Source organism: Apodemus sylvaticus, chromosome 15 (genome assembly GCF_947179515.1).
Source record: "Apodemus sylvaticus chromosome 15, mApoSyl1.1, whole genome shotgun sequence".
Taxonomy (NCBI): Eukaryota; Metazoa; Chordata; class Mammalia; order Rodentia; family Muridae; genus Apodemus; species Apodemus sylvaticus.
In genome coordinates, this window is record NC_067486.1 from 16966747 (window position 1) to 16987482 (window position 20736).

Consider the following 20736-nt stretch of genomic DNA (forward strand, 5'->3'; position numbering starts at 1 on the left):
AAAATATAGTAAAGAAAATGATATAATCATGAACAATAAAAGATTAACATATTATCCCCAAATACATTACATATACTTTTTTAGCTATAATATGTGTATATAACATATTCATAGTTAAGCAGGAACATTAAGGCAAGCCAATTTTAAAGAACTCTATATGTATTAACTTATGGTGCTATGTCTGTGCTCAGAAAGGAAAAGGTATTTCAGCGAATTAATGAATTGATATTATGCAAGTTTGTTTAAATCCTCAAGAAAAGAAGCTTGAAGAAGTGGATCACTGAACAAAAGAATTAATCACCAGTCACCCATATGTTCATATGATTTATACATATTATATAAATGCATTGTCATTCACACACAGCAAAATTATTCTATATAGTCACTTTATGTAAAACAAGATTTTTCTGTATATAATAAAACATAATTTTTATGCATATGTAAACTGAAATATCAATCATTAAATTTGTTTTTTTTGTATTGAAATCACTTATCTGCACTGAATGTCAAATAGCATTTAAACTCTTGTTATCAATAAGTTTGATATTATGTATTTTTTTTGTTGATTCTTTATTTCTATTGGCATAAATATTTGGATGGATTCTCCTTATGACATATTTTCTGTATTAGAAATAAATATTCTTGTTTCATCTTTTTCCTGAATGGTATATGAAACTCTGGATGGATATTAACATTGAATTGTTTGGTGGAGAGTGAGGCAGAAATAAGTTCTGAGTGGAGCTTTCTCAGAGGAAAGAGAAAACTAAGGAGAAAATTACATTTTAAGCATGAAAACCTTGATGGTAGAAAATGAAGTATAATTAGCAAATATTAGAGAAATATCATGGATATCTCTTAGATAATAATTATCAAAAAAGAATCAAAAATAATGTGATACAAATTCTATTTAACAAGGCAGTTTGAATGGTATGAGAAGCAATTTGGAAGAGATACTGTTAATTCATAAACTTTGTTGTTTTTAATCATTGATCAATAGAAAATAATAATAGTAACTCAACTATTAAAACTACAAAATGGAAATAATGAAAAAGTCAAGTGACATGTCATAGAATTTTACGTATCAATCTAATCTAAGATATCATTATGCTCCACTTTTAATTCTTTCAGTGACTCCCCTGACAAAAGTTAATTAACACACTAAACACTATCCTTTCATGCAATTCAGCCAATGCCATTAGAAACATTGGTACATTCTCATAGGCATATATGGATGGCATTTATTACAAAATATTCATGTTGACATCACAGTTTTGCTTCGAACAAACATTGCTGAAATAAACAACAGATTGCAACAGATTGCTTACCGTTGACAATAACAATGATATCACGGAAGTCAATCTCTCCCCTAGCCTCCACTCTTCCTTCGCATCTGTATACACCTTCATCACTTTTATTGATATTGAGGATCTGCAAATTGTTGTTAGCAAGCACTGCAAACCGATCTGAAAAATAAACAGAGGAGCGAAAATGACATCAGTGACTGAGCCGAGTCCAGGGTGCTCTGAATTTCTAAGAATTAAATTATAGCGCGTTTCTCACACTATCCAACTTTCCATCCACCAGAAATTCAAATTTGAAAGTAAAATGCAATTTCACAACTTCAAGTTTGTCATTCTACCTCGGCCTTGTTATATTTCCCCTTAAAATACATTCAAGACTTTATACCCACATAAAATGGTGAAACTATTATTTTTGTCCTTGGTGCTCTGAATGCAAAAAATGATGCACAAAAGAACAATGCAAGGGCTTTAAATGTTGCTGACCTGACAAATTTTAAATGCAGCCACTTGGCTATGGAAAATAGGTAGAAAATTTATTGAACATCCTTCCCAAGAATAATTAAACTGCCAATTTTTTCATAACCTGAGAAGGCAGCCAAATGACCCACTAATGTTCAAGACACATAAAGGATATAAAAATGGTTATGCCTTCAATTTATTTAAGTAATTCCTTCTGCAAATTTCAAATCAATCTTTAGGGATAATTACATATGAGTATTCATTTTTATTTCCAGGTTCATTGTTGGCTGTTTATGTGCACAAAGGTAGGCTGAAAGACAGATATCATTTCATTCTAATTGATGGCTAAAGGTGATAATCAGAGGTTTTTTAAATTATTTTACTTTATATGTATAGATGTTTTGCCTCCATATGTGAGTCCCAGGTGCATGCCTGTGTGCACCTCTGAAAATGCATTGATGGATGGTTTTGAGTCACCATGTAGGTGCTGGAGCGACGAGTATATTTAATCACTGAGTGGGACTAAAAGTATGAAATGAAGTGCATAATTATCTGAGATACCTAAGCAACATCTCTATTTAAGAGCATTATCAAAGAAACTTTTTAATATCAAAGTGTTTTTTCTTTTTTTAACTATGTAAAAAATATTCTCATGCCTATTTCTTCCATTGTAGTGGAATATAATATAAATGTATATATATATATTATTTAATAAAATATATTACATTTTGTACTCTGTTAAGGACTATACACACATTTCTTTCTACTGTGACATATTATATATATATATATGTATATACATAATATGTTTCTACTATTAAGAATATATATGTATATATCTATATCTATACATATATGTTACTTTGTTTTTTTCTGTGACTATATACATATGTTACTTTTGTTTCTATTGTTAAGGACTATATATATGTAACATTTTGCTTAGAATTTTTTCTTGCACAGTATATGTTTGAAATATCTCATTCATTTCTGGATTCATATATAGCACTACCTGTCAAGTGATATATATGACAAAAATGTCAACTTTACTAGGTATGCTGTTTAGTATATTTTCTTTACTAAAGTAAGTGCAGTCTTTATTAACTTTGAATGCATGCATCAAACAGAATTTTCACGATTTTCAGAGTACTAATAGTTCCTACAACATTTAGTGTCTAGATGCTACTTTTTGTCTGGTCTAGATTTGATTTTTTCTTCATTATGGTTTTACAGAGATGTATTGGAATCACAGTAGATATTTGTGAAAAAAAATAAAATAAAAAAGAAGATAAAATTGTCACCTGGAGATCCGAAGTAAATACATAATAAAAACCAGATGGTGTGATAAACAAAAAGAAAAGGAAACTACTATCATTTATACTTATTCAAATGCATGTTTTAATTTGCCATAACTTTAATAAAATGAGATAAATATATTTACTATATTAGAATAGCAGATATAGTATTCCTTGGGCAGGAAGTTATTAAAACAAGCAAATAGTTGTCAGTTGCTTTGTAATAGGTATTTGTTTGAGATGGAAATGATTAAATTAAGATGTTGCCTCATGAAAAAAAGAGAGCAATTTATGACTACAAAGGCACATTACTTTCATCTTACAACATATAAAATTTTTCATTGTGATTATTTTTTCTTTGTTTTAACCTAAGTGCTAAATCATTCATCCAGGGGCCTCCCCAGGTAAGTCACAAAAGAACCATGAAAAATTTTTTTTCACCAAAGAAGAAGGATCTGTAGATTATGTACATTACAAGTCACTAGACTTCCTGGATGACTCAGATCTTCTGAAGACCAATGAGAATCCAACATCAGTTTTAATATTTTTCTATATTTTTGTAGGACAATAGAACAAATTACAATTATGGTTAAGATGTAATCAAGTATTGCTGGTCAATATGCCATTGTAGATTCTGTAACTCTCCCAGGGCTCCATTTCTAGATTAAAAACTATAGAGAACCACTACTAAGAGAGAATTAGTTTTCCCCTGAGATGTATCCCTTATTTACTTACCCAATAAGAACTTGTCAGGCCTAAAAACATATGTAAACAAGAAATACTGAACAGATATAGTAGCTTGCAGTTAAGTATTTATCAACAAATATTTATAAAATAAATAATGATAATAATTCTAAATAGACGATGAATTTGTCATCAAGTTAGAGGAGCATATACAGGGTTGGAGGGAGGGAGGAAGGAAAATGATATAATACTTTAATCAAATTATTTTGAAAGAAATAATTATGTTTAAGGACATTCAAGGAGAGTAGGGTGCTCCTAATCATATTATGTTGATTGTATTGTGTTTTATAACTTCAGTAAACATGTAACATCCTTAAACATCAAATCTGTCAATTACATTATTTCACATTATTACATATTTTCATCAGTGTATGCTATTTTATATATATGTGTCCACTACTGTCCATAGTAGAAACAGTCCCTGTGAAATTGACAAGTAAAATTCAAAAGCTTGGAGAAGTTGGCACTCTAAAATAAAGCACACCTCTGACACAAATATCCTTTAAAAGGGGTACTTCAAGAAGTTACAGATAACTATGACTCTGTAAAAAAGTCTGAAGTATCATCTTTGTTGGTTTCAAATAACTTCAATTTTAATTATTAAAGTTAAAAAAATTAGATAACAACCAAAAAAATAACCACTAAAACTGAGGAAATTCTATCTTATAGATGCTTCTTGCATCCTTGCATTAGTAGATAGGTCTCCTCTAGACAACAAGAGAAAAGCCTATGTAAATTAATCTCTTGTAATGTTAGGATGGATAGCTTACTCACACTCCCATCAGAAGCCAGAGAGACAAACGCTAAGGCCTTCATTATCTGTTATCTAACCTTGATTGTCAGTGCAGTAACCTGTGACACATTAGGAAAGAAAACTCCACTGTACATATATATATATATAGTTTTCAGTTATGAATCTAATTTTGTTACACTAAGAGAACATATTAGCTGCAATACAAAAAAAAAATCTACTTTTTCCTATATTCTTTGTTTACATTCCAAATTATTTCCTCTTTCCCAGTTCCCCCCTGCCCATATGTCCCATAAGCCTTCTTCTCTCCACCCATTCTGCAATCACCTCCCTCCCTTTTCTCTGTCCTGGTACTCCCCTACAATGTTAGATCAAGCCTTTCCATGATCAGGACCCTTCTTCTTTTAAAACTATAGAAATATGTTTTTTTTTTTTTTTTTTTTTTTTTTACAATATCAAATGTTTAGAATCTGGTTTTAATGTTTCTAAATTAGAAAAGCTTGAGTTGTATATTTCCAGTAATTGCTTTATTCTCATTGTATTGTATATATCTTAGTGTTATGTTTCAATTTCAACTCTAGCGATATTTGTTTTTTAATTTTTCTAGATGTATACCATCTAGAAATTAATGTATAATGCTAATAAGACATGAGTGACGATTGGCTATCATTCATCCAGCAACATACTTTATTCATTTATATATCCAACATTTAAGCATGTCTAGTGTCTTATTCATAAGCTACAAAAACTGCTTGAAATGGTGCACCGATCCATTATCTATTGACAGACTATTTCATTGAGAGGGAAAAGCACTTGAGCATTTCAAGACCAAGGGTGGAGACAGAATCCAAAGGGAATTACAGATTTGCATATTCCAGTGAGGGATTCTGGGTAACAATGCCAGCCTCACCACAGAAGTGTCAACTTTTCATCACCTCAAGCACTTCTTACAGCCTGGGTTCTAAGGCTTTGTCTGAAGTTACATTTTAAAAGCATTACTCCTTTTAAATGGACTTGTGATTAAGATTAAAAAATATATGAGATTGTGTACTCCAATATGGATAATATGAATGAGTATGGACAATGTTAATAATTTTTTTTTAATTTGGGTTTTTTTTTTTCAGGCAGGGTTTCTCTGTGTAGTCCTTGCTGTCCTGGAGCTCACACTCTGTAGACCAGGCTGGCCTCGAACTCAGAAATCCGCCTGCCTCTGCCTCCCAGAGTGCTGGGATTACAGGCGTGCGCCACCACCGCCCGGCTAATAATTTTTTTTTATTCGATATAATTTATTTACATTTCAAATGATTTCCCTTTTTTAAAGAAACTTCGGGTCCTTTCAGATCGAGGGGAACAAAAGACTTCATTTTAACCTCTCAGATAATTTGTGTAAAGCTTGAAGGATTTACACACAAGAATACAAATGTGATTAAATCTTATATTTTATGGAATTAGAATATTGAAATGAGAGCTTATCATTATCTGACAAATACTGAGTATTATGCTTAGAAAATTATCTTAATATAAAAAATGATCATGAAATAAGTATGACTCATTTCCTCTGTATACTTAAAAATAGACATTCTATGTTTTTATCCTTTATGTTGTGGAAATTCTATCTCTTCAAAACACATAATAGAATCATATAACATGGAAGATACTTTAAGATTCAATTATTTTGTACCTGTATATAATGCAGACACATTGAAAATACATGAAATTGAAAATGTCCCTATGTGCAATAGTAGAATTACATAATGTAAGCAAATTATGCTTTCAATTTCAAACATCATATTCTGAATTTTATACCTCAGTCTGAATCAAAATCATTATGATTTCTTAAACAAATATTCTCTTTGCCCTATTTTCCACACTCGTTTTTCCACAATATTTAGAACATACTATTTCTGAGAGAAAGTCCTTAGCATATAAGACAGATTTCATACTGATGTTTTATTCTGCTTATTTATAGGGTTCTCATGGTAACATACTGGAATTTTATTTGTATGTCCCAATGTCCACTACTGCACTTGCTTTGTATTGTTTAACAATGTCATAATTTTTGGTAGAAACTGAAGACCAGCACACATTTCCCTATGGTAGTACTTACACTGTGTTTTTGCCTTTCTATACTTGACCACTTATAAACTCTCCCATCCACAACCCATAGCTTTAGAAAATGGTTGTTTTTGCTTGTGTGTTTGTTTGAGCACTTTTTCTTTTTGTTTTGTTTTTTTGTTGGTTTGTTTTTAATAGTGGTGTTTTTTTTGTTTAGTTGTTTACATGTAGCCATGTTTTCCAGGTTGGCTTTGGAAGTATTATGACACTCTGGTGACCTTCAAGTCCTGATTATTCTGTGTCTATCCTCCAGGTGTTGAAATTACAGGCACATGTCTTCATGGCAAGTCTCATGACTTTCTCTTGCTGTCTTATTAAAACCAACAAGGGAACAGGATTTGACCCAAAGATCAGAGTGCACCTAAGTCTTCGGCTTAAGAGCTGTTTGAATCTTGAAGTGAAATTCTCATCATCGTGTGTTGTTATTTGCATATTTATTTCTTAGAATGAGATTGCTCATGTGTGTCCAGACAGTCTTAAGAATCACAACCTTCCTGGGTCATCTTTCTGAGTGCTGGGCACCCTGGCATGTAGAACCAGGCATGACTGACGTTCTGTTTCTTTTACTACAATACAGAACCTACATAGCTGTCAAACTAGAAGTATTTTTAGAACATATAACTTAGAGAGTTACCAAAATACTAACTGTCGGGGATGGTGGTGACTTCCTCATTGTGGTACAGCCAGCTGACCGCAGGAGCTGGGGAACTGCTCACTCTGCACACCACTTCAGCGTCCTCCCCTTGCCTGAACTCCTGCGGGGACACCACTTCTCTGAAGGTGAGTTTTTCTGTATCAGGAAAATAAAAACACGGGTAAAAGATCCATCGCTTTCTCAGCTCAACACACTGTCATCTAAGATTATTACTGTAAGAAGGATCTAGATATTTAAGAACTTTATAAAGAGGAATTTCGAGGTTCTTAACACATTGCCAGTGTACACCAAGAACACGAATTTGCAAGTGTTCTCTTGAGCATTCCCCCCCTTTTTAAAAAGAAATAAGTAAAATATATTTGTTTAATACACTGTCTTGGAAGGTGAAAGCTCAACACTTAGCTGTCCCAATAGTTTGTTTTGGGGTGCTCATTCTTTTCAATGCAATCCAAGTATGGAGAAGAGTTCAAGGCTGAGCATCAAAACAGGGACCCAAGAGTCTAGAAATCCCACATCTCTGTCTGAGAACACAGTCCCAGAGTCTTTAAGTCTTCAACCCCATTTATACTTCAAACTGAGGACCAAGCTTTCCATCATCAATACTTGGGGAACAACTGGCATCTGAACCAGTCAGAGCTCTGGGTGAGAAAATATTTTAGTTTTAGCACAGTGGAGATGGTAGGTGAAAAGAGGAGAGGCCCCCAAGTTTGCTTTGCTTTTACATCATGGCTGACGGTACTTTGTCAGAAATCATGCTTTGTCAGAAATGTGATACTAGAGTAGAAATGAATTCACAGAGCAGCACAGAGGGGCTTGTGGGTCAGTGGATGGAAAATGGAAGATTTCAGAGTATGGAAACGTGTCTGGCACAATCGTGTACTTGTGTCTAAGGATCATTGTGTAACAGTGCTGTGCACAATAAGCATCTATGACAGAACTTAAGACATTCTTAATGTTTGCTGTCCTGAAATTTAACTTTCCATGTCAACTCTGACTTCTCTAAATCTCCCCTCTGTTTATATTCCATCAAATTCCATTACATGTATATATAACAACTATAAATTTATATTATTCACTGTATATGACTTAGAACAATATTGAGCATACATCATAAGTGTCTTGGCTGAATGAATCAGTACAGATTCAAAAAATTATATATATATATATATATATATATATATATATATATTCACTTTATATCCTGTAATCACTGTCCATACTTCTCCAAGTGCCCCATCATGCAGATTCCCATCAATGAACCCACCTACAAAACATTTGACCCCAAATGTGTCTTGCCGGTAACATGTGCAAGAACACAGAGAATGAGGGAATAGCTAACCAATAGCTGACCCAAATTGAGACCCATCCCTTGGGCAAGCATCAATCACTGACACTATTAATGATACTTCTTTATGCTTTCAGACAGGAGCCTAGTACAACTGTCCTCAGAGAGGCTCCACACAACCGCCAAAGCAGAAATATAGAAACCCACAGCCAAACATTAGATGGAGCTTGATGTCCTATGTAAGAGTTGGGGCGCGGGGAGGATTGAGGCACCCAAAGAGGACAGGGAATCCACAGGCATGCCAACAGAGTCAACCTGGACACTTGGGGACTCCCAGAGAATGAACCACCAACCAAATATCCAGCCTGGCTGGTCCTATGTCTCCCATCCGTATGTACCAGATGAAGAGTTTGATCTTCACGCTAGTCTCACAACAGCCAGAATGAGGGCTGTCCCTGAATCTGTCCCCCATTTGTGGATCTGATCTCCCTAACTCAGCAACCTTATCTAGCCTCAGGGAGAGAGGATGCAATTAGTCCTGCAGTGACTTGATATGCAATATGTGTGTGTGGGGGATGGGGGTATGATGCAGGGGAACAAGGATTGTGGTGATACTCAGAGGGGGCCTCCCGCTTCCCAGAGAGAGGGGGAGGGGGAGGCTGAAAAAAAATAGATATAGGAAGTGGATAGAATGAAGGAACTGGATTGGAGAGGTTGAGGAGGAGAGCAGGGTTGCAGGGTAGAGTGGGGGAAAGAACAAGTGTAGGGAGATCAAAGGAGAGAGAACAGAACTTGTTGAAAGGCCAATCCCTAGGGCATTTAAGAGAGACCCAGGATAAGGAGAGGATCCAGGGTGTCTAAGGGGCTGAATCTCCCTCAGATTCCTAGCAGTTGGGGATGTGGATCCTGAAGCGGCCACGACTAAGTTTTTTTTTCCACAATAAACATGGAATGTTTTGGCAGAAAAACTATTTCAAATTTAATTTAAATAAATAAATCACAAAGGATTTTATGCACCATTTAAAAAGTAATGAAAATTGTTTTCAGATATTATGACTGTAAATTATAAACTAATTTTCTTTTTAAAAAGTTAGTATTAGGACCAACCACAATAGGAAAGGAAATATCTTTTCCAGAAAATTTTAATGTGACAGGGGTAGAGGTGGCCAAAGATGAAGACCTTGCATGGGGAAAGTTTCTTTTATTTTTAATATACCTTATTTTCATAGCAATAAATACCAAAATTATATAGAGTGTGATATTTCTGAGTTAAACATATGGTCTTCAAACCCCTCAAATTTATTTCACAGTGACAGATTTTATTATTAAGTATATGTTAATATCTTCAAATCCTTTATAATGAAAGTGCTGTTTCAGTGACCTAAAACACAAACGCACAACTTACGGTAAATTTCCAAAACTACTGTAGCTTCTTGTGTCTGTCCTTTGGCATCTGTCGCTTGACAGCGATATATCCCTGCATCTTCGATGTTTGCATTGTAGATGGTTAGTCGCGACCTGACACCCTCTTTCTGTAGCATAACCCTCTGCGTCGAAATGATCTTCTCTCCTTGAGGGTTATACCAGTCTATACTCTCAGGCTCACCAATGGCTGAAGAGAGGAAAACACGTGTTTGAAAATCAGTTTCGAATGTTTGTTTTCACAGTGGCATTTGCTATTATGTAACAATTTTACCATTTCAGAAAAAAAGTGTAAATAGAAGCCTGGGAATCTGAAACTTGTACAAAACTGAAAGTAAACACAAATGCTAAGACAAATGTTCATCTTTGTTTAAGCAACATTAACGGCTCCGTCTGGTTCATGTAAGCATGCTTCAAACATTTCATCTGAATATATGACTAGAAATTAAGCTGTGAGAAATGAAACATAACAGTCATAATACATGTGTTAGAATTGCACGAAAATTAAAAGTGCCTTAGGCAGACACAACTCAATTGATAGATATCGCTAAAGAGAAAAAAAATAATACTAAGATGATTTCATAAGCTCAGTTCTCATTGCTAAGGTCAAGAAGTACCAGTGGTATTTGCACAAATAAGGAACTTAGAAACATATAAATATCATGCAAAACAATTTCTGGCCATTGATATTTCTAAATTTTGAGCTAGTTTTCCAAATTGTTCAAGTTGTGCAGAAAAGGCTAATTGCCTTAAAAAAATCATAATGTGTTTTCCCAACTGAAATGAGTTATTCTGTCATATTAACCTGAAATTATTAACTATTTAATCATGTAACAATTAGAATATATACAAAGAGCATTGAAGCTGCTTGGAAATTCCAACCAAATGGTTACAGTGTAAACATTAATGTTTCAGAATCTAGGTCATTAACCACTTCATAAATTTTCCTCCATTTGCTTTCATTTAAAAACAGGGATTTCATGTAATTCATAAAGACAATATCTGAGAGAATAACATGGATTTCCTCAAAAGGAGTGGGAAAATATTTTAAGACAACAGCAACAGGTCTCTGAAGAAAGTTATCCATTCTTATCTTATTGATAAGAAACTGTTCATAAATATCTTTTGCTGCAAAATAACGTAGATGGACACAAAGAATAAACAATAGAGATAACATTAATGAACATTAGTTCATCAAAATCTTTTTAAATTTAGTGTAACATTGTTGAAAACATTTCAGACATTTAACATTTTAATATCACGATTGGAAATTTCATACCACAGAGAGATCGCAGAATTTTCATGTAGCCATCACATTTCTCTTTCTTTTAGAGTATCAAGTCACTATTAATTTCCATTCAAATGCTCATATGAAATCCAAACATGTCTAATAGATGTGTTATGTAAATCATCAAAATCATTATGTTTGTGAAAGCACAGTTAAAATATTTTCTGAATATGAAATAGTCTTAAATGAATAACAGGATAGATTTACCTGCCATTTTAAAGTGTACTTACTTATAGAGTTTCAGATAGTTTTATTTTTAAAGTATCAGAATTTAAAGTATCTGAACACATTGATCACTAATAGAATACAATAGTGAAAATTCTGATTTGCGTTGTTTCTAGCATTACTCTGTTTACCATTAAGAAACTCAATATATCATTAAATAAAGTATTTTCAAAATGTTAACTTTTTTATTTTTATTTTTGTATCTGAGTCAATCCTATACAAAGATATATAATCAAATAAAACTCATACACAAAGTAATTTTTTCATTTTTGTAAAATATGTTAAACTGTATATATGATATAATTCTGTAAAAGTATTTCCATAAAGTATTTTTGTATTTTTGCTTGTGTATAATTAAAGCATATTTGAAATTTAGGAATAGTAACCTATATTCTTAGGTAGAATTCTGCTATGTCAGAAATGGCAATATTATCCCAATATTTACTCATTTTTGATTCTCTTTCACTCTACAAATTGTGTGTCATGATACGTGTCACTTCAGATACATAGAGACTAATACATTAAAAACATTTTGTTTTTAATCCTTAAAGCTCCAATATTTAATGTTCAGATTTTCTGAAAATGATTTACAAATATTAGTACAGAAATCCTTAGCCTGTTAATACTTATTATATCAAATAAGTCATATGATCCTCAACTCTTGTCTTTTTTGTGTATGTCTGGAAAGCACTGTACTAATAACTAGTACTCCAAGTGTGCTAAGCAAATCTGTCTTATATATGTCATGGATACTTATGGCAATATAGATGTACATCGTTTTACTACAATCAGAAAGAGAGACAATATAAAAATAACCTGCAAAATTATTTTGGCACTGAGTGAATAATTTTGAATATTCATATATAAAAGCTAATGTTGGGTCTGGTGATAATGGCTCAGTGGTTAAAAGCACTGACTGCTTTTCCAGAGATCCCTGAGTTCAGTTCCCAGCAACGACATGGGAGGCTCAAAACTACCTGTAATGAGATCTAATACCCTCTTCTGTCATGTAGACATAGAGACAGACAGAGTACTCATATGCAAGTAAATAAAAGTATTTGTTTTAAAAATGCTTCTGTTCATAAGTGTGGATATGATGAATATGAGTAATTAATAACGGGGTTCATTTGAGATTTCTGTACTATAGTGAAATAAAGCTTTTATATTAAGTATATCAGGGCTCTCTAAAAATTAGCATTCTAATTAAATGGAAGGGTGATCAAATACTTTTCTACAGATCATGCAGTACACTTTAATTATCACAAATTTTACAAAAATATTTCTGAACTAATAATTATTTTAATAAGAAAGTGTGCATCAAACACATGCATCTTATTTTGTCATTTATCCTTACTTCAGATATTAGAATTATGCAGTGTCATATCTAATTTATTGATTACTTGTAGACAAGAATATTCAGTTTTAGACTTAAAATCAGTCCTAGTATGGCTATTTGGATTGAAATAATACTTCAGTCAATAGAAAATTCTTAAGAACAGATTGTATTTTATAATGTAATTTTATAAAATTAGATAATGTGATAATCAAATAAGTAATAAATCATTTCATAATAGTAATATTTAATTGTTGTCAACATTTACCAATGTCGATAAGATTACAATGAATGATATTATTTTTAGTGACATCACTTGTAACCATGTAAATTAATCTAATATCTTTTTTAAACTTTACAAGCACAGGGCATATTATCTGAGTACATACCTGTACATGTGAAGAATTTAGATTCACCCACACTAAGCTCTACTTTGCTAAGTGAAATTGTCACTTGAAGAAGAGCTGAAAAACAATATTTGAGTAACAGTTAATTGGGAACTTAAATGTGAATTCTAATAATTATTGTATAAGTCTCACATGACAAATATAAATCATTGTCCTCAATATTTCATTATCTACTCTGGAAGAATGTAAATTTCATAAATGCATTATGGCAATGCTATATATTACAGTAGTATGCATTTCCTACCAATCTACACATAGCATTTACATATATTTATTCCTTAAATTTAGGCATATAGTGGATCAAATTCTTTCTTGGCTATCCCCTTACAATAACATAGATCTTGCTTTTATAGCCATTTTGTGCAATATGTAAAGTTCCACCCACCAGTCAGACTTTTGATGAAATTATATCTTAGGTCATTCTAACAAAATTTTTAAATAAGCTGTTTGAACTTGTTAAATCCTTACAAAAGGAGGCAAACACAGGAAATGGAACCTTACCCAGGGTATGTGTATGAACAGAAATATTCATTCATAAGATAAGTACCTCTAATATTAGTAGAGACAATGATCAAGACTTTAGTATCTCAAATACTTGTTCGCATGTTTTAAGTTAGAATAGTGGAAAATCTAGAATTCTAGAAGATCGCCAAAATAAAAATTGTCAGACCTATATCTAATGATGGGGAAAACTACATAGTAAAATCATTTATGAAAACTTTTACCTATAATTTCCTTTTCTCAGAAATGGAAAGTGAGCATTCTATAAGGTAACATGAGTACAAGGAATAAATATAGAAAATATAGAAATCTGTGCCAGGACTTAGGAGATCAGAGTTTATAAATACTCTTTTCTACTGAGTACAACCTGCAGTACCTTAGTGCCCAAGCTAGTGTTGAGTACATTGTTGGTACAGAAAACATATGGCCTGAAGCATCCACTGCCATGCCTGAAGACAATAGAGACACTCTATACTCTCCATAAACAGAGGCAATAACCAGAGCTGCCTCTTCTGATCACGGTACTTATAGCCATAAGAATTATTCATATCTAGGTTCTTGATTTTAATTATGATCTGCATTCTCAGGAAAAACCCAAAGAAGATAGTAGATAAATAGAATGGCAAGAACGGCTAAGGTCGATACAGATTCAATGCAATACCCATCAAAATCCCAACTCAATTCTTCACAGAGTTAGAAAGAGCAATTATCAAATTCATCTGGAACAACAAAAAACCCAGGATAGCTAAAACTATTCTCAGCAACAAAAGAAAATCTGGGGGAATCAGTATCCCTGACCTCAAACAATACTACAGAGCAATAGTGTTAAAAACTGCATGGTATTGGTACAGTGACAGGCAGGAGGATCAATGGAACAGGATTGAAGATCCAGAAATGAACCCACACACCTATGGCCACTTGATCCTCGACAAAGAGGCTGAAAACATCCAATGGAAAAAAGATAGCCTTTTCAACAAATGGTGCTGGTTCAACTGGAGGTCAGCATGCAGAAGAATGCGAATTGATCCATCCTTGTCTCCTTGTACTAAGCTCAAATCCAAATGGATCAAGGACCTCCACATAAAGCCAGACACTCTGAAGCTAATAGAAAAGAAACTGGGGAAGACCCTTGAGGACATCGGTACAGGGAGAAAGTTTCTGAACAGAACACCAATAGCGTATGCTCTAAGAGCAAGAATTGACAAATGGGACCTCATAAGGTTACAGAGTTTCTGTAAGGCAAAGGACACCATCAAGAGGACAGATCGGCAACCAACAAATTGGGAAAAGATCTTCACCAATCCTACATCAGATAGAGGGCTAATATGCAATATATATAAAGAACTCAAGAAGTTAGACTCCAGAAAACCGAACAACCCTATTAAAAAATGGGGTACAGAGTTAAACAAAGAATTCTCACCTGAAGAACTTCGGATGGCGGAGAAGCATCTTAAAAAATGCTCAACTTCATTAGTCATTAGGGAAATGCAAATCAAAACAACCCTAAGATTTCATCTTACACCAGTCAGAATGGCTAAGATTAAAAATTCAGGAGACAGCAGGTGTTGGAGAGGGTGTGGAGAAAGAGGAACACTCCTGCACTGCTGGTGGGGTTGCAAATTGGTACAACCACTCGGGAAATCAGTCTGGCGGTTCCTCTGAAAACTGGGCACCTCACTTCCAGAAGATCCTGCTATACCACTCCTGGGCATATATCCAGAGGATTCCCCACCACAGGATACATGCTCTACTATGTTCATAGCAGCCCTATTTATAATTGCCAGATGCTGGAAAGAACCCAGGTATCCCTCAACAGAAGAGTGGATGCAAAAAATGTGGTATAAATAGTACAATGGAGTACTATTCAGCCATTAGAAACAATGAATTCATGAAATTCTTAGGCAAATGGATGGAGCTAGAGAACATCATACTAAGTGAGGTAACCCAGACTCAAAAGGTGAATCATGGTATGCACTCACTAATAAGTGGTTATTAACCTAGAAAACTGGAATACCCAAAACATAATCCACACATCAAACGAGATACAAGAAAAAAGGAGGAGTGGCCCCTGGTTCTGGAAAGACTCAGTGAAACAGTATTCAGCAAAACCAGAACGGGGAAGTGGGAAGGGGTGGGAGGGAGGACAGGGGAAGAGAAGGGGGCTTACGGGACTTTTGGGGAGTGGGGGGGCTAGAAAAGGGGAAATCATTTGAAATGTAAATAAATTATATCGAATAAAAAAATTAAAAAAAAAAGCATTTGGAAATGAGCAGTCTAATATTCCTTATTTATTTTTTTCTAATAATATCATAATCTTCTAGAAGCTATTATTCAATCCATATTTCAGTAGAATTTTTGCATGTATCCAGGCTCTCATGTCAATATGACACCTACATTTTGCCTCAAACAATGGTACTATGAAATTTACATATTAGGAAGTTTTATGAATTTGAATAATAACTATGAATTTCCTACTGTGGGGCATGTGTGTTTCCATTACACTGAAAGGTAAAATAAAATGAGTCAAAGTACTTTCCTCGGGATTTCTTGGAAATTCATCTTATTTCCATATGTTGGCCATATAAATAAAGCTTTCTTTTCATTCCAAAAAAAAAAAAAAAAAAAAAAAAAGAATGGCTAAGGTCAGTTGTGATAAATATAAATGCCCTTGTAAGGCTCACAGTACAGCCTAGACTTCTTGTTTTTTTTCCTGATATTTGTTTTCACAAGTGAAGTTCTATTTAGTATCGTCATGGGCTGACATTAAAGGAAAATAATTGCAACCTCATAGAAAGAACAATATCAACGAAACAGACCCCTTAGAGCTCCCAGGGACTAAGCCATCAACCAAGGAGGAGACATGGCTCCAGCTGCATATGTAGCAGAGGATTGCCCTGTCAGGCATCAATAGGATGACAAGTCCTTGCTTAATCTAAGTATTAAATAAGTTGCACATATATTTAATAATCACATGAGATCCAAATATACTGTGGATTAAATGAACATTTATCTATGTAGTCCTATATCTTAGCATTCAATCCCTCTTGAGGCTGGTACATGAATGGTTGTTGTTCATTTTTAAACAGTATCTTACATGGAATAAGATGGTCACTAGATGGTGACCTAGTAGTATTGTTTTATTTGTCCTGATTCAAAGAAGGAGGTAGAACTGCAGGGAGTCAGTCAAGACTAACAGGAAAAAGCAGGTAGCAAACAGACTGGAAATCTCTCCTTAGCAGAGCTGTCTGCAAATGATAGAAAACACCCATTTTTAGTCCAAATGGTCTACACTTCTCTCTGAAGGGTGCAAACCCTGTCCCAGATATTGTTGTTTAAGAGTGGAAAAGCACCAGCAGGGGATAAAGTCTTGGAAGTAGGCTCTCCAAGTCAAAACCAGGGCAGAAAGGTGAGGGAGAGCGTAAGAGGACCTAAGATAAGGGGTCACATATACTGTAGATCACACTCTGCCTTCCATGCTGTTTCTAACCACTGACTTGAACAGCAATGGGAAAAATAAAAATCATTCATTCTTGAAGTGAAACCAGAGTCTTGCATTTCTGTTTACCACTACCAACCATACCAGGACCCTGTGATATCTACAGCTTTATTGGTTGTGTGACATAAGTAATAAAAATATATGATAGGTAAATGTGGGAGAAAGTGGTGCTATGAAAATGGCTAATGAAGAGCCAACACCCCTATGTATCTGCACTTTTGAGCTCAGACCTTTTCTCACTGTCTAGCCCACTTTTATTCCTGGGAATATCTCTCTTCCTCTTAATAAACTGTCTCTATTTCGATCAGTATCCATGAGCTACTGTTCTATTTCTTTGTTCTAAATAAAAAGAGTCTGGAGCTATCAGCATGTGCTCTGTGATTCATGTGGAAAACAAGTGGTGATCTGCCAGTCAGAAGATACTATTGGTTTGTGTCCATAATTTCTGAACTTTAACACAATGGGAGAGGAATTGCTTTCAGACTTCTCTCTGTCCCACAAAATGAGCAAACAGCCTGACAGCACCTCACTATTCCTTCTGCCCTTTCCCTCTCCTTTTCATAGTCCACAAAGCACTCTGATGTGTTGACCAAGCTATTATGGAAGGCTTCAGGATAACATCATGGTAAGTAACAGCTACACACCTTCTAAAAGAAAATGAGTAAAATGACAGGTTCAAACTCTGGTCAGGGAAAAACCAGCCCTTAAGAGTCTGCTTTGTTGCTGAAACTACACTCAGCATAGTCTATGGATTCCTAAGAGTGATTTTGGTAGGAAAGAGATCTCATGAACTAGTCAGATCTTGAGGACACAGATTGAAAGAGAACATTCACTACAGTAGTATTTGAACTCCCCCTGCCCCTAAAATTATCTAAAAATACTTTATTATTTCTTTTGACAACCAGCTATGATGCATCATCAGATATTACAATTATTTTTATCCCAAGGCTGTGTATATGTATGTGCTTGTGTATATGGATGTATACGTACATGTAAATGTTCTTTTATCCTCAAAACATGCTCGGTGGGATTGATTAAAGTGTGTGATCCTGCATACAGACCTATACCATGAAATATCAGGAGAAATAATTTGAAATGCCTTCTATATAAGGTCTTTATTTCTGTCCACAAAGATAAGTATCTAATGTAGATATAAAATCACACAGAAGGACACCTTTGAACAAACAATCACTAGGAAGTAAAACTTAGCTAAAATATTTCTTCTTTTGCAACAAATACCTGCCACTCTCCGTGTTCTCACATCTACCCAGATTATCAGAAATAAGAAAACACAGACCTAAGGGTCACATGAGGAATAGAGCTTCATGGCAGCTACCCATGACAGTTCTTACAGCACTATTCCTAAGGCATATGAAGGTACCCTTGAAAATAATTAGATTCTACATCTCCCTTTGAGTCACAGCAATGAATGGAGAATCAAAAGGCTTCTTTGATTGACCATCATAACTTACTAATAATTTTCAGATCTTAACTTTGACTTTTTGTATTAAAAGAAAGGCCTATACTAACTCCTGACCATGTGCAATGCTCTGTATGAAAAAAAAAGAAAGAAAAAAGAAAAAGAAATGAAAAGAACAGAAAGAAAGAAAAAAAAGAAAGAGAAAGAAGGAAGAGGACAAAGTTTCAAAGCATGCTGACAAACCATTGGCTTAAAGTGATGACCATTTGCCCAATATCCAGGTACTCCTTTATCAACAACCCACTCTGAGATTTTAATACTACAACAGGGACCCAGTAATGTAGGATGAGGAAAGAAATGTCATTACAATAAAACAAATTTTTAAGGAACCTCTTATTATGTCAAGTTTAAAGGGATAAATCAAAGAAAAGAGGGAAATTTTTTTATAATTCACAATAGGATAATTAGGACTTTCATCAATTTAAATCCTTCATCCTGCCACTTTCTCCACTCCAAAAAAAGGTTTTCTGAATCAAAGTTTTATTCTGTGAAAGATATAAAAGTGACAGAGGAGACCTAGAAACTCAATGATTCAGCTATTTAACATTGTCATATTGACCCCTAGGGAGGAGCTAGAGAAAGGACCCAAAGAGCTAAAGGGGTTTGCAGTCACATAGGAGGAACAACAATATGAGCCAACCAGTACCCCCAGAGCTCCCAGGGACTAAAGTACCAACCAAAGCGTACACATGGAGGGACCCATGGCTGCAGCCACATATATAGCAGAGTATGGCCTTCTTGGACATCAATGGGAGGAGAGACACTTGGTCATGTGATGACTCAATACCCCAGCATGGGGGAATGCCAGGACAGGGAGGTGGGAGTGGGTGGGTTGTTGAGCAGGGGGAGAGGGATGGGATAGGGGGTTTTCAGAGGACAAACCAGGAAACGGGGATAACATTTGAAATGTAAATAAAAAAATCTAATAAAAATTGTTAACTTGCTTTTCAATAGCTAAGATCTGAGGTAAGAAAATTACCACCTACAGTAGATAGACATGACCCACCCACCCCCAGTCAAGGGTTGGGACCAACCACCCATCTCAAAGATTTTAACCCAGAAATGACAGGAACGAAAGTGGAGCAGATTTCGAGGGGAGGGCTCTCCTGGGACTGCTTCACCTGGGGATCCCTTTTGTTTGCAGACACCAAACCAGACACTGTTGCTTTGGCCAAGAGGTGCTTGATGATGGATGCCTGGTGTGGCTGTCCATGCAAGTTTCTGCCAGCAACATAGATGCTTGGCGGCAAACATCAGGTTAAGCTAGGGGATCCCAGTGGGGAGCTGGTAGAAGGAATGGAGAAGCAGAGGGCGATTGCAACCCCATAGGAAGAACAATGATGGCTGACCAGATTACTCAGTGCTCCCAGGGACTAGACCACCAGCCAAGGTATGTACAGGAAGATGTCCATGGTTACAGATACATACGTAGCAAAAGATGGCCTTGTCTGACATCAATGAGAGGGGAACCCCTTGGTCCTGGGATCTTTGATATTCCAGTGTAGGGGGATGCTGGAGTGGTGGGGTAGGACTAGGTGGGGGAGCACCCTCAAAGAGGCAAGAGGGAGGGGGAGGGAAGATGGGATGGGAGTGGTGGAGGGGTAACTGGGAAGGGGATATCATTTGAGATGTAACTGACAAGAATGATTAATAAAAAAAGAAAACTACAAACAGGACAAGTATAAGTCAGGAAACTCAAAGTTATGGACACAACTTTAGAAACATTCCAATGATAGGCCATGGAACCCCACAGATTATTCTCAGACACCAAAACAGAAATCCCAGATTTGCTTCAAATGTGAAGTTCCTGGACCACCACACATATGTGAATTGACCAAAGGCCTTCTATATCTGTGTTCTTTTTTAAAATAGTGTTTTCAAGGTTTAATTTTGCCCAAATTAAATATTAAAACATCAAGTCATTTTATATATGCTAATTGAAGGAATATATCTTCTAATATAATATATAATGTATAATATAT

The 20736-nt window shown here is 34.9% G+C and overlaps 1 protein-coding gene across 1 annotated transcript in view; it reads right to left on the reverse strand.

Moving 5' to 3' along the window:
- The window catches only part of Ncam2 (neural cell adhesion molecule 2), a 185616-nt gene extending 171734 nt beyond the window's left edge, over window positions 1-13882 (reverse strand). Inside the window, exons 1-5 of the mRNA XM_052159101.1 lie at window positions 13873-13882; window positions 13260-13334; window positions 10008-10214; window positions 7309-7452; window positions 1326-1463 (exon numbers count right to left, since the gene is read on the reverse strand). Of these exons, the coding sequence (XP_052015061.1) occupies window positions 1326-1463; window positions 7309-7452; window positions 10008-10214; window positions 13260-13334; window positions 13873-13882 (574 nt within the window). The remainder of the gene's footprint in view (window positions 1-1325; window positions 1464-7308; window positions 7453-10007; window positions 10215-13259; window positions 13335-13872) is intronic.
- Between the last annotated feature and the right edge of the window lie 6854 nt (window positions 13883-20736).